The following is a 22,039-nucleotide window of genomic DNA, read 5'->3' as shown; positions in this document are numbered from 1 at the left end:
AACCATTATTCAAGAGAGATATAGATCTTCTAAGGATGTGTAAAGAATTGCATTTTCATCAGGCATCATTTTCTTATACTGCCAGAACACACTAAACTGTTTATTTGCATAGATCCAGCAACTCACTTCCACACCATGGAGTGCTAAATTTTGTAACCTTTTAACCCATATTTCAGATGACCTCAATCAGAGATAGCAAAGCATTTGGCTTTATAGGCCACATAATGTGCGTACCATGGAGCCTGGGTGGGGGTGTGGTCATATAACATTTAAAGTCATGTTCCCATTATTCTGTATATATCTCAAGCTACTTCCACCAAAATATAATAGTATACTGATCAGTGAGGCAACAGCACTAAAAACAGCCCTTTCCAAACCTGAAGGCTCACCAAATTCAAACAGCAAACAAGAAATAGATGGAAAACAGAACTTGGCTATCTGGACTTTCAGAGCTGATCCAAGGCTCAGAGGTGACACCTTGCATACCCCATCTTAAATTATAATGCTGAGAAGTACAGAACTGCATTTTGAGTGCTGTTAGCTTAGAGGAAACACGATGTTAATGTCCATCTGCCTCCAAAATGCCTTGTTTCACAAGTACAGTGAAATAGAACAATACTGTTTTTTCAAAATAATTAAAATAAACTTAAGTCCCAACGAGTTTGTTTTTATGAAAATATTAAGATGAGCAAAGAAATAAGCAAAACCATGGATAATGAAAATGAAGTTTCTCAGGCCAGCACATTACACTTCTGTGAGCAGCTTCAATAATTCTTCTCCTGCATTCTCTTCAAAGAAAAAGCCTGCCAATGAGGCATGATTCTGTTTTTTTAAATGTGGCATGGAAGGTAGAATTCTTTGCAGCAGAAGCAAAACACACTGTTTGATGTTGCCCTTTGAAGAGTTGTGCAGAATGATCCAATAAAGATAAAGAGACGGCAGTGACAGCAGCAGCGACCTCCCATGGGATGCTCCAATTTGGTTGATGTGAATGAGGCCTTGAAGTGTCATGGAGTAAAAGTCAGAGAAACCAAAGAGATCAGAGGAGAGAGAAAAAAATAAAAGAGTCTTCTTGCTATTAAACCCTTGGTCAGCAAAGAAGCAGGAGAATAAATTAAGCTGCTTGTCAGCCACCGAACCTTTGGGTTAGGGGCACACCCTCAGTTGGAGTCTCGTGCAACAGGACTGCTGCCTGGTGGTTCAAAAGACAAATTACATCTTGTTTTTAAAATAACCTCAATCCCATTTCAGTGTTCAGAGTTGTATCTCTATACTGTATATTAGCAAAGAAAATATTTTTTAGAATAAAAGGAACAACAAGCCTATTCATAGATCAAACCCAGCTACAGTAAATTCAGCCAATTTGGAAAATACTATGAATGAAGAAATGTTCAAATTGCACACTGATAAAGTATATTCACAGATGTTAAAAAGAAAAATCTTTGCTTGCTCCCCTGAGGGATTTACTGAGTAAAGGCATTATTCAGTCTGTTACTGCACAAAACAAACTAGAAGGTTTCAGGCTTAACCTTCAGACTTCAGTGAATGCAGCTCATTTCAGCTGCAGCAACACATGGGACACTACAGTTTGCTTCAGTGGCTTAAGCAAACAAGGGTAAAATTAGCCAGGGATCCTGTTCATAGTAATAGTTATTGGCCCTTTCTGGAAAATGCTTATATGTGGCTGTCAGGTGAGAAAAGCGTTTGCTTAGCTGAGATGTTACAACCCTGTAGTTGAATAGCCTTTCAACACTTACTGTTGTGGCTCATATTTAAAGCAAGGTACTGAAGGTCTGTTTTTGCCCCCACCACTATAGACCAGCAAAAGTTCATTCCGGAGAGATGGGAAGCAAATTTGAGTTTAATAAATAAAGGTAGACCTGTCACTGGAAGAGGAGGCTGCATTACGGCCTAATTTATTTTCTCCTGAAAGCACCATCTGTTGCTGGGGTGTAGTACCAACAGTTTTGAGTATCCTTTGGTATCCCACCCAAGTGATTTCTTCATGTATGAGCTTGGGCATTGAGTGCTACCAGACTAATTCAACCATGAGCACATCACAAACAAGCTGATCCACACATGGGCACTTTTAAGCAAGAGTTATTCGATAGTAATCAGAAGCAAAAGCCTCCCTAGTCCAGATGCGCTGTCACCAATTTCACTGCTGAGATAAGCTAACTCAGCAGCTGACCAGGATTGGATTCAGAATTCCTGAGGCAGAATTTTCTGCTCGTCAGGCAGGCACGTGCCCGACCCAAATGAGGGTAAAATGACGCGCAATGAATTTGGGCAAGCGTCTCAACGTAATCAGACAATCGTGCGATGTTTCAGTCGGCAGGCGCGCATGGGAGTCGGCAGCGTGCCCGCCGACAATTAACAGGCCTATTAAGGCCATTAAAAATCTAACTGAATTAAATTTTTCACTGCCTGCCCAACCTTACGGTTGACGGGCAGGCAAAAAGGCCAAGTGGCCTTTGGAATTAAAATATAATAAAAACTTTTCAAACTAATTTCAACATGTCCCTGCTCATGTCACATGAGGGGACCTGTTTTTAACATTTTAAAATTCTTTCTCCTTTATTTTTCAAAATCTTCATCTCCTTGAGGCAGCTCTGTGCCTCCGGGAACTTTTCCTGTGCACGAAGTTCCCCACTCACACCCCCCCTCCCACCCCCAGGCAGCGCTGAGAGCTGCAGCACATGTAAGGGCCGCCAGTGTGAAACTGTGGTCAGGTCCCATTCGCGGGTGGCGGTCGGCTTCCCAACCACTCCTGCTCGCCCCTGCCGAGCCTGCCCGACGAGGGAAAAATTCTGGCCCTGGTCTGCATGGCTTATTTCTGCGATAGGCAATGCACCTACCAACTGAGCCATCGAGTAGCCCATGTTGACACACTTCACGGTTTAACTATCTTTCTGCCCCCTGGTCCTGTTTAGAGCTAGCTAGAGGCTTGACTGCCACAGCTCTTCATTTCTCAATTTTAATGACCATGTTACCAAGAAATAAAAATGAAAACTTGAATGTGCCGCTGTTGCATTGACAGTAGCTGCACAATGCATATAACTGCATTGTAGTCGTAAAGCAAAGAAGACATAGGCGATTGGGAAGGAGCACAATCTGAAATGGGAGAACATGAAAACTAATGTTAAAATAACGCATGTGACCTTTTCCTAAAACAACTTTGTCAAAAATATGTACTCTCAAACAGTAGTTCCCCTGTCATTCTCCAAGTGATGCTCAACATTTCACAGGATGCCAGCCTTTCAGCCTCCTTGTCCAAGCTCCCAACAAAAATTTCTGTTATTAGTATTTGAGTTGTTAAGTTTAGCGACATTATAATCTTATCTTTACCTTCCTTCCCTCTTTCCACTGACATTTCCTTTCTTCTCCCTTCCCATCTAGTCAATGAACAATAATGTTCCAATCAGTCTGTATGTGTCTAATAATAAACTTTATATTTTCTCCCATTAGGCACAGCCCATTCCGACAGCACAAAACAAAGGACAAGCACGAGATTGACCGCATGACACTCACAATGGTAAGAAAACAGATCTCAACAAAAACATCATTCACAAATGAGATGGTGAAGCAGGGACATTCCCTAAATTGAATCCGTCATGCTGCTTCAGAACTCTGTCAAAGAGCTGCTGGAACACTGATTTAATCTGTTCACTTGGGTTATTAGGAAATAAACATTTATAGTCAACTTTGATTGTTTTATTTAATTTGTTTTTTAAAATAATTCTTGGGCAGCTTAGAAACACCAGCCTGAGGAACTATGAGATAAAAACAGAAAATGCTGGAAATACTCAGCAGGCCTGGAAGCATCTGTAGAGAGAGAAATCGAGTTAGTGTTTCAGGTCAATGACCTTTGACCAGGGCTGACCAGGGGCTGCAGATGTGAACATCTTTGGCAAACAATTGGTTTAACTATCCATTGCCAGATCTGGCTGGATCACTTTAAAGCACTATCAGATTTTGCTGTCCATCACTAAAATTGCTCTGTATTCAAAGAACATCAAGGAATCCAAGATAATCCCTGCTTTTTTTTCTCTTCACCTCAGACTGTCTTCTTAAACCTTCTTTGTCTCATCCACCCTCGCCTCTGACATTAAATGCAGGAACTTCATGGACCTTTTGTCACAGAAATCAAGACGATTTGTTCAGCTGCCTCTGCAACTTCTCTTCCTTCCCCAAATGTTCCCCACTGTCCTAGCCCCAGACTTGCATCTTTCTCCAGATTCTATCCCATCTCCTGATGTGCTTTCTTCTCATCTTGTTCATGAGACCCAACTCCTCCTCCCTCAACAAAAATAAAAATACTTGGAAAAACTCAGCAGGTCTGGCAGCATCCGCGGAGAGGAACACAGTTAACATTTTGAGTCTGTATGACTCTTCAACAGAACTAAGTAAAAATAGAAGAGAGGTGAAATATAAGCTGGTTTAAGGGGGGGTGGGACAAGTAGAGCTGGATAGAGGGCCAGTGATAGGTGGAGATAGCCAAAAGATGTCATAGACAAAAGGAAAAAGAGGTGTTGAAGGTGGTGATATTATCTAAGGAATGTGCTAATTAAGGGTAGAAAGCAGCACAAGCAAGGTACAGATAGCTCTATTGGGGGTGGGGTGAAGGAATCAAAATAGGCTAAAAGGTAGAGATAAAACAATGGATGGAAATACATTTAAAAATAATGGAAATAGGTGGGAAAAGAAAAATCTATATAAATTATTGGAAAAAAGGGGGGCGGGGGGATCGGAAAGGGGGTGGGGATGGAGGAGAGAGTTCATGATCTAAAATTGTTGAACGCAATATTCAGTCCAGAAGGCTGTAAACTGCATAGTCGGAAGATGAGGTGCTGTTCCTCCAGTTTGCGTTGAGCTTCACTAGAGCAATGCAGCAAGCCAAGGACAGACATGTGGGCATGAGAGCAGGGTGGAGTGTTGAAATGGCAAGCGACAGGGAGGTCTGGGTCATGCTTGCGGACAGACCGAAGGTGTCCTGTAAAGCGGTCACCCAGTCTGCGTTTGGTCTCTCCAGTGTAGAGGAAGCCGCATTGGGAGCAATGAATGCAGTAGACTAAATTGAGGGAAGTACAAGTGAAATGCTGCTTCACTTGAAAGGAGTGTTTGGGCCCTTGGATGGTGAGGAGAGGGGAAGTAAAGGGGCAGGTGTTGCACCTATTGCGGTTGCATGGGATGGTGCCATGGGAGGGGGTTGAGGTGTAGGGGGTGATGGAGGAGTGGACCAGGGTGTCCTGAAGGGAACGATTCCTGTGGAATGCCACCAGGAGGGGTGAAGGGAAGATGTGTTTGGTGGTGGCATCATGCTGGAGCTGGTGGAAATGGCGGAGGATGATCCTTTGAATGCAGAGGCTGGTGGGGTGATAAGTGACGACAAGGGGGACCCTATCATGTTTCTGGGAGGGAGAGGAAGGTATGAGGGCGGATGCCTTGTTTTGACCAAACTGCTGACCACCCAGCTTCCTTTCCTGGGCTGCATGTTAGCTGATATTATTAACAGCTCCCACTCCTCAGGTACTATTCTCCCCCTTCCCCTGCCTCCAAATCTGCTATTATCATCCCACCTCAAAAAAAATCTATCCTTGACCCTCTGTCCTTGCATAGTGCCATCTCATTTACAAACTCCCTTTCTTCTCCAAAGGCCTTGAACATGTTGTCGCTTCCTAAATTACTATCTATCTTTTCCACAATTCCGTGTTTGAAACCCTCCAATCAGGTTTCCTGCTTGGCCATGGTATTGAAACGACCTTTGTGAAAGTCACTAATGGCATCCTTTGTGACTGTGATTAGCTATCACTCCATATTCTTGATCTATCTGCAACTTTTGACTAAGTTGACCACATCATGCTCCTCCAATGCCTGTCCTATGTCCCTCAGGTGGGTGGAACTGCCTTTGCTAAGTTCTATTCTTATCTATCTAATCCTAACCAGAAAAACGTCTGCAATGGTTTTTCCTCCCACTTCTGCACTGTTATCTCTGGAATCTCCCAAGGATCTGTCTTTGCCCCCTTCTATTTCTCATCTAGTACTCCTTTTCCAAAAACACAGCAGATTCCACATGTATGTCAATGATGCTCAGCTCTATCTCGCCACCTCATTCAACCCCTACACTATCTCTGATTTGTCACAATTGTTTCTGACATCCAATATTGGATGAACAAAATTTTCCTCCAACTAAATATTGAGAAGATCCCCACCACAAATTCCTTTCCCTGACAATTGTTTCCATCCCTGGCAACTGCCTTGAGTTGAGTAAGACCGTTCACAATCTGGCGTTGTGTTTGACTCCAAGATGTGTTTTTGGCCACATATCGAAACCATCACCAAGATTGCTTACTTCCACCTGTGTAACATCACTTGACACTGACCCTGCTTCAGCATATCTGCCACACAAACCCTCATCCATGTCTTTGTTACCTCTAGACTTGACTATTCCAAAAGGCTCCTGACTGGTCTGCCATATTGTACCCTCTGTAAACTTGTGCTCAATCACTCCAAATCTCATTCATCCATCACCCCTGTGCTTGCTCACTGTCACTGGCTCCTGGTTCAACACACCTCAATTTTTAAATCTTCATCCTTGTTTTCAAAGTCCCCTATGGCCTAGCCTCTCCCTACCTCCTGTAATCTCCTTCAACCATACAAGCCTTCGAGATCTTTGCGCTCTTCAAATTCTGGCCTCTTGCGCATCCTTAATTTTAATCATTCCACCGTTGGCATCTGTGTTTTCAGCTGACTTGGCCCGAAACCTTTCCCTAAATCTATGTCTTTCTACCTCTCCCCTCCTTGAAGATGCCCTCTTAAAACCAACCTCTGTATCTGAGCATTTGTTCAACTGTCCTGATATTGCCTCATGTGGCTCGATATTTTTATTGATACTGCTACTGGTTAAATGCCTTGGGATGTTTTACCATGTTAAATATGCTCTATAAACTTGATTTGTCATTGTTCAGTTTCTTATGTTTGGCTAGTGAAGGAGTACTATTGATAGCACTCTATAGTGAGAAGAAGTAGATCAGATCCTAAAAAGGCAAACATAGATGGAAAATAAAAACAAAAAATGCTGAAAAAACTCAGCAGGTCTGGCAGCATCTGTGGAGAGAGAAACAGAGTTAACATTTCGAGTCCATATGACTCTCCTTCAGAGCAGAGTCATACAGACTCAAAACATTAACTCTGTTTCTCTCTCCACAGATGCTGCCAGTCCTGCTGAGTTTTTCCAGCATTTTTTGTTTTATTTTGGGTTTCCAGCATCCACAGTATTTTGCTTTCATAAACATAGAAGTGAACATAGTTCATGTTACACCAGTGACAATGTTGTATATCAATACAGTATTGAAAGTAAAGTTTTGGGTTCTAATGTGTATAAAAGATCTATGCTAGCTTTTCTTTCAAGTGATATCAGGACCACTGGCAGTATATGTTGGAATATGGACATTTGTATCACAAGTTCTTAGAATGGGAATCTCTTGATCTCTGCCAAACCACCTGGGGAGGACCTAAGTTAAGTTGAGACACAGAAGAAGAATAAGTTGTGCAAGGAGGTCACTTAATATCCTCACATTTCATAATGCACAGGAAATGCCGAGGAAAAGATCATCTGCCTGCCAAGCTTAGTGAGAGAATGGTGGGTTGCAGTGGGTTTGGGGTTGAGCCAGCAGTGGGGGTGGTGAGGTGATGAGGTGATGGGGAGGGGGTTGTGATGGGGAGAGGGCACTGTGGAGTGGGTGGTGGGGCAGGAGTGAGGGATGTGGGAGGAAGAGAAAGAAAAGTATTGGTAAGGCCGAAATATGTAGTTGTGTATGTTTTCTGTCTTATTTGCAAAGGGATTCAAAACATTTTACAGCCCTTGCCAGGTAAAAAGGCACTTTTCACATACTTGTGCTGAATGGGTTAAGTTGTGACTCCTGTACGTATGGAGTGTAAGATGCGTTCAAAGTGTGTAGAGACTGTTATTGAGCAGTCCCGTCTGGTTTACAGTATAATTAGCAAATTAGCTAACGTGATTGCCTTGTTATACAGCTTTTTTTCCAGTACATGGTAGCCTTCTTGCTCTTGAGTCAGAATGTTATGGATTCAAGTCCCACTCCAGAGACATGAACACAGTCTAGGCTGACACTTCACTGCAGTACGAAAGTAGTGCTGCGCTGTTAGAGATTTCATCTTTCAGATAAGGTTAAATTAAGTCTGTCTTCTTAGGTGGACGTAAAAACCCATGATATTTTTCAGAGAAGAGCAGGTGAGTTCTTTTGATGTGTTGGTCAACATTTATCCCTCGGCCAACTCCACTGAAGCAGTTTATTTATCTCATTGCTGTTTGTGGGGCCTTGCTGTGTGCAAATTTGCTGCTGCATTTGCCTACATTACAACAGTGAGTACACTCCAAAACAAATTAATTGACTCTGAAGTACTTTGGAATGTCCTAAGAAGTGAAAAAAGGCACTACATGTAAGTTCTTCTATTGTTTTGTTGATTTTTCTCAGCAGTGTTGTTTATTATCAGGCATTTCCAACTATATTGGAGCATTTGAGAAGAATGCAGTCAACTTCCATTCCACATATACTAGAGCTCTGGGCTTCAACAGTGTTTAATTTTTCCATTTCCTCCCTCAGAATGTGGAATTACCAGATTCTTTTTCTGTGGAATTGAAGTCTCTCTTGGAAGGCCTGCTACAGCGAGAAGTTGCCAAGAGGCTGGGGTGTCTTGGACGAGGGTAGGCTGTAGCTTTATGCTTTCCTTATGTTGTGGAGCAGGTTAGAGGCCTGTAGCAGTATGTGTTGTGTATGTGGTTTCTCATACGATTAATACATTTAAGATAAATGAAGGTTGACAGTGACTTCAAGACAGTGGCCCAGAACGTCTGATCTCTGGGGGCCATACCCCAGAGGTTCCCCAGAACAGTTACCCAGGAAAAGTTAGAAGGATTAAAACTGCTTCTAACTCCTGGGGGAGAATTTTCTCCCCATCTGGGGAGTTGGGCAGGAGCAGGCGCAGGTGAGCGCACAGCCGATCGCTGCCCGCGATTGGCTGGGCGCCACCATTTTGCGTGAGTGCAAAAGAGCACCAGAGATCTCCCTGAGGCACAGAGTTGCCTCAGGGAGGTTAGTGTGTTTTTTTAAAAATTTTATTTTTAAGACATTTCAAATGAGCTGGGACATTTCAATGAACTTTAATTTTAAAAATTTATTTAATTCATAAACCCTTCATGACACCTCATCCCACCCGTGGATGAGGTCTCATGATAAATGTGAAGGCCGCCTGGGTTCTTCGTCTGCCCACCAACCTTAAGGTTGGACGGGCAGCTGAATTAATTACTTTAATTAGTTCTTAAATGACCTTAATAGACCTTTGACAGTTTGGCGGGTAAACAGCTGACTCCGCTGTGCGCCCACCAAACTCAGGATCAGAATGACCCGCGGTGAGGTCGGGATGCACGCCTGACGTCACCATACGTCATGTTATGCGTCGGCAAGCGGGGCCCGCCCCAAAGATTCTGCCCTTGGATAACTTCACTACTGACGTACCGACCCCCAAACCCCCAGCTAACCTCCCAACCCCCTCCCCAACTATCCTCCACACCCTCTGGCTACCCTCCCGACCCCTTGACTACCCGACTATCCACCCAATCACACTCCCAACCCCCATCCCCTGACCACTCTCCCAACCCCCTGACTACCCTCCCAACCGCTTGATTATCTTCCCAGCTCCTTGACTAACCCCACACCCCTCTGTCCACCCTCCTGAACCCCTCACCCCAGACTACCCCACCTCCAACTGACCACTCGACCTTCCTTACCCTCACCACCCAAACCCCCTACCCTGATCACTCGACACCACCCACCGACCAACCGACCTCGCCAACTATGAGAACCCCCTACCTCCCTCCCCCCCCACCCCCCACCCCACAATGAACGCCCTCTCCTGATTAGCTGACCCCCAAACTCCCAACCACCCTAAATTCTTGCCCACTTACCGTACACCCTTACCTTCTCTCTGGCTTCTCAAAATAGCTGGGACCTTTAAACCTATCTGGTTTACAGCGGCTAGTATCGTAAAAAGGTGCGTGGCTTCACTTCCAATGCTCCTGCCCTTTACAGAAAGGACTTGAGAACCAGGTATGCTGCACATTTCTCACCAGGCCCAAGACGGAAGTCCAGGCGAGAAATGTGAAGCTCCAGACTAAGGCAAGTAAAAAGGAGTGGAATGGTAATATGACTGTGATTGCCCCTCTATGGAAGTTCTGGCCCACTAGTAATTCAGTTATATGATATTGATGACTCAAGGTGCAAGCTGTAATACTTATCCCCAATGTGCAATATGACAAAATTGGTTCCCTAATGCTAGATAAAATATAGCCAATATAGCTTCATGTAGGCGATGTCTTGCCAATCTAATTTACTGGTTTCCAATGAGGCTGTGACAAAGGAGCTTGAGGGAGGTAAGACAATAGATGTGGTGAACTTGAACTTAAATAAGGCCTTTGATACAGTTCCTTGAGAATATCAGCTATTAAAAGTAAATAAAAGTGCACTCAGTGGAAATCTTTTACAATGGATATGTAATTGGTTGGTTAATGGAAGCCAGATTTTGAGAGTACAGGGATGGTCATCATTCTGGGAGATTGTTACTGGTAGGTTCTTTGGGGTCTGTTTTGCATTCTCTATTGTTGAATTTCTTCATAACTGATCTGAAGCTAGCAGTCATTGTATAGTGGTTAATTTGCATATGATACAAAGGTAATGAAGATGTTAGCCTTCAAAGTTGAACATGATAAACTATAGGAGAATTTGAATATGCTCGCAATTGCGAAGACTGGAAGTGAATAAGATTCAATGTACAGAAACATAAAGTGCTTTATATTGATGGGGAGAAATATTCCAGGAACTATTACTTAGGTGGAAAGAAAATAATCTATATAGAAAGTGAAAAAGAGCAGAAAATGCAGATTGCAAAAATACTTGGTTGCAATGAGTATAGCTAATTAAACGTCTAGATGTATTTAAAAAAGTAATATTGAGGTAAACAAATAAGGTATAAATCATTGATGCACCAGCATTTATACTTCATACTGTTCTCTTTTATTCCTCTAAACATATGGAAGATTAGTGGTAAGCCAGAGGTCTGGGAAAGTTTTAAAAACCAACAAAAGATGACCAAAAAAAAATAGAGAGAGAAAATAAACCTTGAGGATAAACTAGCTAGTAATATAAAAATGGACAGTAAGAGCTTCTTTAAATATATAATCGTATTAATATATAAGGACTTAATAAGATAAGAGCCCATGGTGTTGGGGTTAGTATATTAGCATGGATAGAGGATTGGCTAACTAATGGAAGACAGTGGGCAGAATTTTACCGTTGATGGGTGGGCATCAACGAGGAGGTGACCTTAGCCACGGCACTGGTCAGGCAACACTCAGGCAACAGTGGGACTTACACTCACGACTAGAGAACAGTATATACATCCCCCTAACTATGCTGTCCCTTGCTGCTACTACATTGAAAGGCAGAGCAGGCTCGATGGGCCAAATGCCCTCCTTCTGTTCCTACATCATATGGTCTTATGGAAATCATAATGTATTCTTTGAGTTTACATTCAAATGGTTCTAGCTATTCCACAAGTTACATAACAGAATCATTATAGAAAATTGAATAAATAAGTGATCTAGTTCCTCTAATAATACTACTGTCCAGGAACCTACTTTGATGGATCATTTTGCTTTATATCCTTAACCCAGCAACATACTGTAGGAAATTCTTAATAATATTTGATAGGATATCATAAACATCGCCATGAGAAAAAATCTTCTAAATTCTATGATTAGTAAAGTATGCATTGTATTGTAATGTCAAGGCTACTGATAGCTTGTTGCTCAGCGACAGTGATAAAATTAGTATCTTGTTGCTCCACATCAAGTCTAATGTTATCTTGTTTAGTCTCATGGTTAATGTTGGTATCTTAAATGAAAACAGAAATTGCTGGAAATGCTCAGCAGGGCCAGGCAGCATCTGGAGAGAGAAACTCAGTTAATGTTTCAGGTTGATGGCCTTTCTTCAGAACTGATGTAATAGGTTTTGAGCAAGGGGTGTGTGGGACAATGACAAAAGGAAGGTCTGTGATAGGGTGAAAGACAGGAGAGATTGAATCCTTTATTCTTTAATGGGATCTGGGCATCACTGGCGCCCAGCATTTGATGCCCAACCCTCATTGCCCTTGAACTGAGTGGCTTGCTAGGCCATTTCAGAGGACAGTTAAAAGTCAACCACATTGCTGTGGGTCTGGAGTCACATGTAGGCTAGATCAGGTAAGGACAGTAGATTCCCTTCCCTAAAGGACATTAGTGAACCAGATGGGTTTTACAACAATCAGTGATAGTTGTTATGGTCATCATCGAGACTAGCTTTATATTCCAGTTTATCAATTATTTGAATTTAAATTCTCACAGCTGTCGTGATTTAAGAGGCTGTCACCCAGGGGCACAGGGAATGGTGGTGGGCAAGAAAAGAAACAAAGGAAACAAAAATGTGCCTGAAGCAGGTGTGCTGTTGTCTGAAAGCAAAAATAAGAGAAAAGCCGAACAAGCAAAGGAAAGCAAACATAATGTGGGCAGTATTTACAGTGTAAAACTCTTGAACTCAGTGTTGAGTCTGGAAGACTATATAATACCTAATCAAAAGATGAGATGCTGTTCCTCAAACTTACATTGAGTTTCACTGCAAAAGTGCAGTAGGCTGAGGAAAGAGATGTCAGGGTGAGAGAAAGGTGGAGAATTAAAATGGCACTTGACATTTTAAATGGAAGCTCAGTGTCTTGCTTGTGGACTGAATGGAGGAGTTCCACAAAGCGGTCACTCGAACTGCGTTTGGTCTCCCCAGTGTAGAGGTGACTGCATTATGAGCAACGAATACATTATACTAAATTGAAAGAAATACAAGTAAATCATTGCTTCACCAGTGTTTGGGGCCTTGGATAGTGAGGAGAGAAGAGGTAAAAGGGCAAGTGTTACATCTCCTGTGTTTGCATGGAAAGGTGCCATTGGATCAGTCCCTTCAGAATGCTGAAAGAGGAGGGGAGGGGAAAATGTGTTTGGTGGTGGCATCACACTAGAGGTTGCAGAAATGGTGGAAAATGATCCGTTGAATATGGTTGGCGGAGTAGTAGTTGAGGACAAGGGAAACCCTATAGTGGTTCTACGAGGGATGGGACGGGATGAGAGCTAGAGTGCGGGAAATGTGGCGAACATGGTTGAGGGCCCTGTCAACCACAATGGGGAAGTGGGAATCCTTGATTGAGGAAAAAGGGCATCTCAGCAATGTTGGTGTAGAAGGTTGCATCATCATCATCAGATGCAGTGGACAGAATGGACTGAAATCCTTACAGGGTGTAGGGTGTGAGAAAGTGTAGTCCAGGTAGCTTTGGGAGTCAGCGGGCTTATAATGAATATTAATTATTAGGCTATCACCAAAAATGGAGACAGAGAAGTCGAGGAAGAGAAGGGAAGCGCTGGAGATGGACCGTGTGAAATTGAGAGATGGGGTAAAAATTGGATTGCTTGGTGCCAGGGTTAATCTTGGTATCTTATTGCTCAGTGCCAAGGCTAATCATAAAATATTGCTCAGTTGTAATACTATTAATAATATCTTGTTTGGTGACAGGTTTATGGATGATATCTTTTTATTCATTGTCATAGGTAATGATGAAACTTTCTTGTTCAATGTCAGGGTTACTGTTATTATCTTGTTGCTGAGTGCTAGGTGAAATTACAATATCACCTTGGAGCATAGTATCTTTGCCATTAATAACACCTTATTAGTCAGTACCTGTGTTAATGATGATACTTCATTGCCCAATTACAGGACTAGTGATACCTTGGTTCTCAGTGCCATATTGTTGATGATATTTTGTTGCTCAATATCAGGTTTAGTGATTATTAGTTGTTCACTACCAGGATTATTGATATCTTATTGCTCACTGACAGGGTTACTGACGATTCCATATTGCTCAGTTCAAGATGATACCTTCTTGTTCAGTGCCAGATTTACTGATAACTTATTGCTGCATGCCAGGTTTATTAATATCATATTGCTCAGTGCCAGTGTTAGTGATAATACCTTATTGCTCAATGCCAGGGTTAGTGATATCTTATTGCTCAATGCTAGGTTTACTAATATATTGCTCAGTGCCAGCGTTGGTAATGATATCTTATTGCTCAGTGCCAGTGTTAGTGATAATATCTTGTTGCTCAGTGCCAGTGTTAGTGATGATATCTTGTTGCTCAGTGTCAGGTTTATTAATACCTTATTGCTCAGTGCCAGTGTTAGTGATAATATCTTATTGCTCAATGCTAGGTTTACTAATATATTGCTCAGTGCCAGTGTTAGTGATAATATCTTGTTGCTCAGTGCCAATGTTAGTGATAATACCTTGTTGCGCAGTGCCAGTGTTAGTGATGATATCTTGTTGCACAGTGTCAGGTTTATTAATACTTTATTGCTCAGTGCCAGTGTTAGTGATAATATCTTATTGCTCAATGCCAGGGTGAGTGATGATTTCTTGTTGCTTACTCACAGGGTTACTGGTTGTTTCTTGCTGCTAAGTGCCAGGATAATAATTATATTTTGTTGCTTAGTGCCAGTGTTAATGATTATTCATCCCAGGATTAATAATATCTTGTTGCTCACTGCCAGCTTTACTGATGATTTATTGTTGCTCACTGTCAGGATTGCTGATGATATCAGGGCACGTTGAGAAGGCAAGGTTATGCTAAACTTTTATAAATCACTTGTTAAGCTTCGGCTGGTTTATTGTGTTCAATTCTGAGCATCACACTTTCGGAAGGTTGTCAGGGCCTTGGAGAGAATCCAGATGAGATTTATTAGAATTGTACCTGGGATAAGGGATTTCAGCTATGTAGAGAGATCAGAAAATAATTTCTTGTTACTCAGTGTCAGTGTCACTAATGATATCCTGTTTCTTGGCGTTGTTCAATGTCAGGGTTGCTAATCATTTATTTTGTCTCTGTAGAGCTGTAGAAGTGAAAGAACATCCTTTTTTTAAAGGCATTGACTGGCAACAAGTCTACTTACAGAAGGTAAGACATGCCTCATTTTGTGTTTTTCTTAAGTAACAAGTGAAGTTAGAACGGTGAAGTATTGCTACATGTTGAAATGTCATGCATGGTGCCATCGAGTGGTGAGGTTTGCACCAGCATGCAGAGGGAAATTTAGACTTCAGTATTTTGCTCCATTTCTTTAATTGTATCTTTTGCTTTGCAAATCATTTCACCTGCTCTTTAGTTCCTGGCCGTAACTTAAGGCAAATGTTTAGACAACTGTTCCTCAGCCACTATCTTGCATCTTTCTTTGCCAAAAATGTACTTTATTCATAAAATGTGTAAAAGTACATTATAAAACATTGCAATTTCAAAATTACAGAAAATGCAGTAAAATTCAACTTGTCTCCACACAGCATGTTCCACTCTTAGGTGCTTCAAAACAACTGTAATACTCTTGATATTTACAATGTACATTATATGTCAGGCATACAGTCCGAGGGCAAAAAAATTCAAATGAAGGTAACAGTGCAATATGATTCAACTTTTCTCTATAAAGCATGTTCCACTCTGTGGCACTTCAATACAATTTCAGTACTCTTTACTTACAATGTAATGTGTATTCCTTGTCAGGCATACAGTCTGAGTGATTCTACACAGTTTCTGCCCTAAGGGCTGAAAGCCCTTAGACAACAACCTTCTCGCGTTGCGTCTCTGGAGTGGCTGCCCTCAGCTTTAGTTTGTCCCTCAGCACATTTTCCTGGACCTTGGAATATGCCAGTCTGCAACATTTGATCGAAAACAACTCTTGCACTGTAAGACCAGCACGTTTCAGGCAGACCAAAGAGCATCTTTCACCTATTTCATGGTCTTCCAGCCGCAGTTGTGTTTATCTCAGTGTGCATCCCTGGGAACAGCCCATAGCACACAGAGTCCTATGTCACAAAGCTGCTCGGGATGAACTGCAACAAAACCACTGCTCCATAAATATCCCCATCTTCATTGATGGGAGAGCCCAGCACATTAGTGCAAAAGACAAGGCTGGGGTATTTGCAGCCATCTTCAGCCAGATGTGCCGGGTGGATGATCCATCTTGGCCTCCTCCAGAGATTCCCAGCATCACAAATTCTAGTCTTCAGCCTATTCGATTCGCTCCGCATGATATCAAGAAACAGCTGAAGGCACTGGATACCGCAAAGACTATTGCCCCTGACAACACTCTGGCAGTAGTACTGAAGACTTGTGCTCCAGAACTAGCTGCACCCCTAGCCAATCTGTTCCAGTACAGCAACAACACTGGCATCTACCTGGCAATTCAGAAGACTGCCCATGTATGTCCTGTACACAAAAAGCAGGACAAATCCAATCCAGCCAATTACCTCCCCATCAATCTACTCTTGATCATCAGTAAAGTAATGGAAGGGGTTGTCAACGGTGCGATCAAGCGACACTTGCTTAGCAATAACCTGCTCACTGATGCTCAGTTTGGGTTCTGCCAAGGCCACTCAGCATCTGACCTAATTACAGCCTTGCTTCAAACATGGACAAAAGAGCTTAAGTCCAGAGGTGAGGTGAGAGTGACTGCACTTGACATAAAGCAGCATTTGACCGAGTGTGGCATCAAGGCACCTTAGCAAAACTGAAGCCAATGGGAATCAGGTGGGAAGCTCCCCACTGGTTGGAGTCATACCTAGCACAAAGGAAGATGGTTGTGGTTGTTGGAGGTCAATCTTCTCAGCACGGGCTATTTCTGCAGGAGTTCCTCAGAGTAGTGTCCTAGGTCCAACCATCTTCAGCTGTTTCCTCAGACCTTCCCTCCATCATAAGGTCAGAAGTGGCAATATTTGCAGATGATTGCACAATGTTCAGCACCATTTGCAACTCCTCAAATACTGATGTAGTCCATGTCCATATGCATCAAAACCTTTGTGCAACATCTGTTCCAAACAAGTGCTAGGCAATAACCATCTCAACAAGAGAGAATCTAACCATCTTCCCTTGACATTCAATGGCATTACCATTGCTGAATCCCTCACTATCAACATCCTGGAGGTTGCCATTGACCAGAAACTGAAATGGACCAGCCATATAAATACTGTGGCTACAAGAGCAGGTCAGAGGCTTGGAATTCACGTCCTGACTCCCCAAAGCCTGTCCACCGTCTACGAGGCACAAGTCACAAGGATTGTAATGAACGCTCTCTATTTGCCTGGAGGAGTGCAACTCCAACAATACTTACGAAGCTCAGCACCATCCAGGACAAAGCAACCCACTTGGTTGGCATTACATTCACCACGTTCAACACTCACTCCCTCCACCACTGGCATTTAGTGACAGCGGTACATACCATCTGCAAGATGCACTGCAGCAACTCACCAAGTCTCCTTCGACAGCACCTTCCAAACCCGTGAGGTCTGCTGGTTAAAAGGACAAGGGCTGCAAATGCAAGCAAGCACCACTACGTGCAAGTTCCGCTCCAAGCCACACACCATCCGAACTTGGAACTATATCACCGTGCCTTCATTGTTGCTGGGTCAAAAGCCTGGGACTCCCTTCCTAACAGCACTGCAGGTGTACCTACATCATATGGACTGCAGCCGTTCAAGAAGGTGGCTGACCACTCCCTTCTCAAGGGCAATAAATGCTGGCCTAGCCAGCGACACCTACGTCCTGTGAATTAAATTTTTTTTAAAAGATTTTGACAGCCTTTACAGGGAACCATCTGACAGGATCTACCATCTCCTTTTCCTGCAGGGCCTCTAGGACTTTACGCGTAGGCACTGCCTGATGGACTTGTAGTCAAAGGTGTTTTTTTGCATAAAATTTTCCATGAGGTGTAGATGGTACAGCATGGTCCAAGTGCTTGGAGCATTCTGTGGCAACGTGGCCAGACTCATCTTTGCAACGCCAGGTCAGGCAGAACTTCCAAGGCTCCATGTCCATGCAGTGACTCTTGGTGTTTGTGCACCAAGGGTCCATGCACAGCTTGATGCAGCTGCAGCTGCATCTGCATCTGCTCAGCAGCTTGGGGAGCTGAGGTCAGGAACTGCAGTGGGATCCCACATGCAGTCGCACAATAGCACAATCACGCTACAGTTAATTTGTTGCATCAGATTCATTGTTTGTAACTCTCAGTTTCCTTGAGCATCAAAGATATGTCCCACAGCTCCTAAACAAGTCACAGAACAGATATAATCAAATTTGATGAATAGGAACAGTGAAGCAAGTTATTTTATTTCTCTTCACAGACCCTGGCAAACAGTTGCAGGATGAAACATGAATTCCCATATACAATTGCAGTTCACTCTTTTACAGAAGAAAGCCTACAGCTGCGTGAATTCCGTGGAGTTACAGAGGAGCTCAGTAGACCTTATCAGTTCTAACTCCCAGTCACAGCTAATTCACCACATTCACTTTTTGCTGAGTTCCCCTTCTGGTCAGTGAACTGCATCTGTTCAGCTGAAGATTTTTCACTGTGTCCTAAATTATGACTCTCACTGTGGTGATTTTCCACATTTTGAAATAGTTCTTTATTAGCTAATTCATCAGTTCTCCCATATAGGAAGTATGGAAAAACTACCCATGGTACATCTAATCAAGGGGATTGGCCCACTCTGTGTAGATGTTAATTGAGTCAAGAGTCCATTTGTAAAATCAATTATGAACTGACCCTGTGCCAGTGCTGTGGGAGAACTGGGAGTTCCGAAGAGGCGTATAATGCTAACAAATGTCCTAGAAGGGCACTGTGATGAATATTTCAGATTCTCCATCATTCAGCGCTCTGAAGAAGAGTCATACGGGCTCGAAACGTTAACTCTGTTTTTCTCTCCACAGGTCCTGTCAGACCTTCTGAGTTTTTCCAGCATTTTTTGTTTTTCTTTCAGATTTCCAACATCCGCGGTATTTTGGCTTTATCTCCATCATTCAATGTTGTCATCTAGCACCAGGACCTAACAAAGTTAGGTTTGAGGTCTGGGTTGGAGGAGGGAAGGAAGCTCATGGTCAATCTACTTAAATCTTTTACCCATCAACATTATCTGTGTTAATCTTTGTAGTATGTCAGCTAACATCTTCAACCTGGCATAGGGATCTCTCCATCCAAGAAACTTAAGAATGCCTTTTAAGCCTGGCCTGCTTTTGCCACCTGAAATCCCAACTCCTTTGATAGGAAGTTGTCTGATATTGAGCTTTTTCTTTCCCAGAAACAAGTTTGTGTCCCTCTAGAAAATGTGTGGAATGCTGATTGTCACCTAAGAAGATCAAACTTGCCCCAGGCAAGGCTAAGAGTGACTTGTAGTGGAAGTGGGTATGCCCAGCTAACTGTCTGGAAAATGATACTCCACAGGGGTCTAAGCCTTGGCTTGCGGGATGTGTATACATGCCTCAGAAGTATACACTCTAAGCACTGGATGACATCCCTAGATAATGTTGCAGAGCAATTTCTTGATTGTCCATTTGGGGAACTGGTGCTCCCTGCTTCCATTCCAAGTTTCACCAGTTACATGGCATCAGCATAGGGTTCCGAGCAGAACAATTGATTATTCAGTGGTGAATAAAATGGTATGACCTTTGCTTTTTAATTGTATTGTTCAGCATCACTAAAATTTTAAACCATGGCTAGTTACTTTCTTCATCAATAGAGCAACTCTAATCTGTTTTGGACACGATGTTGAACTTGAGGCAGAATGACAATCAAGTCAGAGTGGATGATGGTTTCTGTGCTATGCATGAACTGGCCAAGGCATTCAGCTACAGGAAGGCTGTTCCTACCCATGAAGCCTGGGCCTATATTTGTGTGACTATTAAAATAATTAATATAATGGCAGATAATATGACCCAGTAGTGTCCTTCCTGTGGTTGCTGAAATCATGAGTAAACTGAAGCTACAGTCAGCCGGACACTCTTCCACTAAGTAGGTAATTGCAAAGGGAAGGAGAACTGTTAGGCAAAAGCTGGAGGCCTTCATGATGGGACTTTAAACCTGTTGGAAAATTGAGCTACTATATATGTATTGTTGAAAAAAGAAACATGTCGAAGCTTTTCATTTTGCACTCATCAGGACACTTCGTAAGAATACCAATATAAAGGGAAAACAACAATTTATACTGTATGAGGAGAGAGTGCTGATTGGTTGGCAGGTGGACTCTGATTGGTAGTGGCGTTGCAATGGAGAATGCATCAATTAATGGTGACTGACAGTTAACTACCAAACATTGTTTGAAATTTAAACCAGACAGCTTGACCATGATTCGTCAAGGCATTGTCTTGAGGAATGAGTCAGTGAACGACTGTCAATTATTTTGTTTAGCTGAAACAGGTGGAATGTGTATACATGTTCTTTCTGTCTGCAAAGAACAGGTAGATTCTGCTGCGTTATCTCATGAGGCAGAAAGATCATTAGAGAGCTAAATTGGAATCAGTGGATTTCCTTCATCCACAAGAATGAGCAATTACACAGAATGATTGTAAATGGTTTTTACATTGGCTAAAACCTGCCATCAGTCATGATCAAAATTATTCATCTGGATTGACAAGTCAAATGCTCCAATAAAGCCATGAGGGAATGCTTTGTGTTTGGTATTTAGTATGCTGTATTGACTATTTTGAACAATGGGCTAACGAGTAAGATGAGATGGTAGGTGCTCCCAGGTACAGCCCCGCATGGTCCAAGTGGAATCAGTACTTTTGGGTTCTGGTAGATGCCACGTTCAGCCTGGACGGCCTTCTGCAGTGAAGAGGGAAGAAATATATCTCAGTCTGTCTTATCTTAGCAAAATTCAAAAAAGATTAAATTTATGGCTGATGAATGGTGTCCAAATGGTTCTCTCTCATAATTCACAACTCCTAGACTGGCAATGGAAGAGCTACCTCCAGGCCATGTGAGAAACCCAGGACCAAGCTACATAGTGGATTTGTCACAGATGAGATTGCTGCTTTAAGGGGAAGATTTCTTGTATGTGCATTTATGACTTTGCTGTACCTAGCCAATTTGTGCAATTTGGTCTTCTGCCAAATGAAAATTGATGAGACTATCTCAAACTCATTTCATTAAGAACTCCACAACCAATAGAAAAAAGAGTTTTAACCCACCAGTTGGATTCGACCAGGTAGTAGATATGAAAGGACTATATTCTAGCTGGCTATCACATTGAATCCAATTCTGAGCTGTGATCGTTATTTTGTAAAAGTTTCTCACCATCAAGAATAATTTTCTTGAATGGTTACTGGCAAAAAATCTGATAGCGCCAGGTGTCATGGTACCACATCTGTGGTTCTGATTGTAATAGATCTACTCCAGTGCCACGCTAAAATTATTCTCATCTTGTTTCTTTGTTTCAAGTATCCACCTCCACTCATTCCTCCTCGGGGAGAGGTGAATGCAGCTGATGCATTTGACATAGGATCATTTGACGAAGAAGATACAAAAGGCATCAAGGTACTATCCGCATATTCTTGTGTTGTTTTTTTCTGTGGGCATGGTGCTGGTAACCAATGAATACCAGTAAAGTAGGAAGTACCAGTGAAACAAGTGGCACTCATATAATGAAAAAGTGCTAGTGGCATAAAAACTGAAAATACTTAACAGGTCAGGCTGTATCTGTGGAGCGAGAAACAGCATTACCATGTCAGGTCGATGGCCTTTCATTAAGACTGTATTCCAGTGCTAATACTCTGATCTTGTGCACTGGTTCGAGTGTTCGTTGCACTTGCATAATAAGCAATACCAGTGGCATTCCTGTAAACAGTAGGTGTGAGTGGCATCCATGTAATCAGTGGGTGCTAATTGGACCTAGGCAACTACCCAATTCTGGTAACACCTATGTAACCAATATCTGCTAGTCCATCTATGCAATCTCCTGTATAATCAGACCTGTGTCACCAGTGCACACTGGTAACCCCTGAATAACTAGGGCAGTGTCTGTCGAAGACATATAACCAGTGGATTCTATACACTCATGTAATGAGTGGATG

At 42.5% G+C, this 22,039-nt stretch overlaps 1 protein-coding gene across 2 annotated transcripts in view; it reads left to right on the top strand.

Moving 5' to 3' along the window:
- The window catches only part of grk3 (G protein-coupled receptor kinase 3), a 252,745-nt gene that overhangs the window by 212,152 nt on the left and 18,554 nt on the right, over nt 1-22,039 (top strand). For both annotated transcript variants that reach the window (XM_078554290.1, XM_078554292.1), the window contains exons 14-17: nt 3,469-3,535; nt 8,628-8,728; nt 15,040-15,106; nt 21,408-21,503. In XM_078554290.1, the coding sequence (XP_078410416.1) occupies nt 3,469-3,535; nt 8,628-8,728; nt 15,040-15,106; nt 21,408-21,503 (331 nt within the window). The remainder of the gene's footprint in view (nt 1-3,468; nt 3,536-8,627; nt 8,729-15,039; nt 15,107-21,407; nt 21,504-22,039) is intronic.

This window comes from Cetorhinus maximus, chromosome 12, assembly GCF_964194155.1.
Source record: "Cetorhinus maximus chromosome 12, sCetMax3.hap1.1, whole genome shotgun sequence".
Classification (NCBI taxonomy): domain Eukaryota; kingdom Metazoa; phylum Chordata; class Chondrichthyes; order Lamniformes; family Cetorhinidae; genus Cetorhinus; species Cetorhinus maximus.
This window is presented reverse-complemented; position numbering and strand designations above follow the sequence as displayed.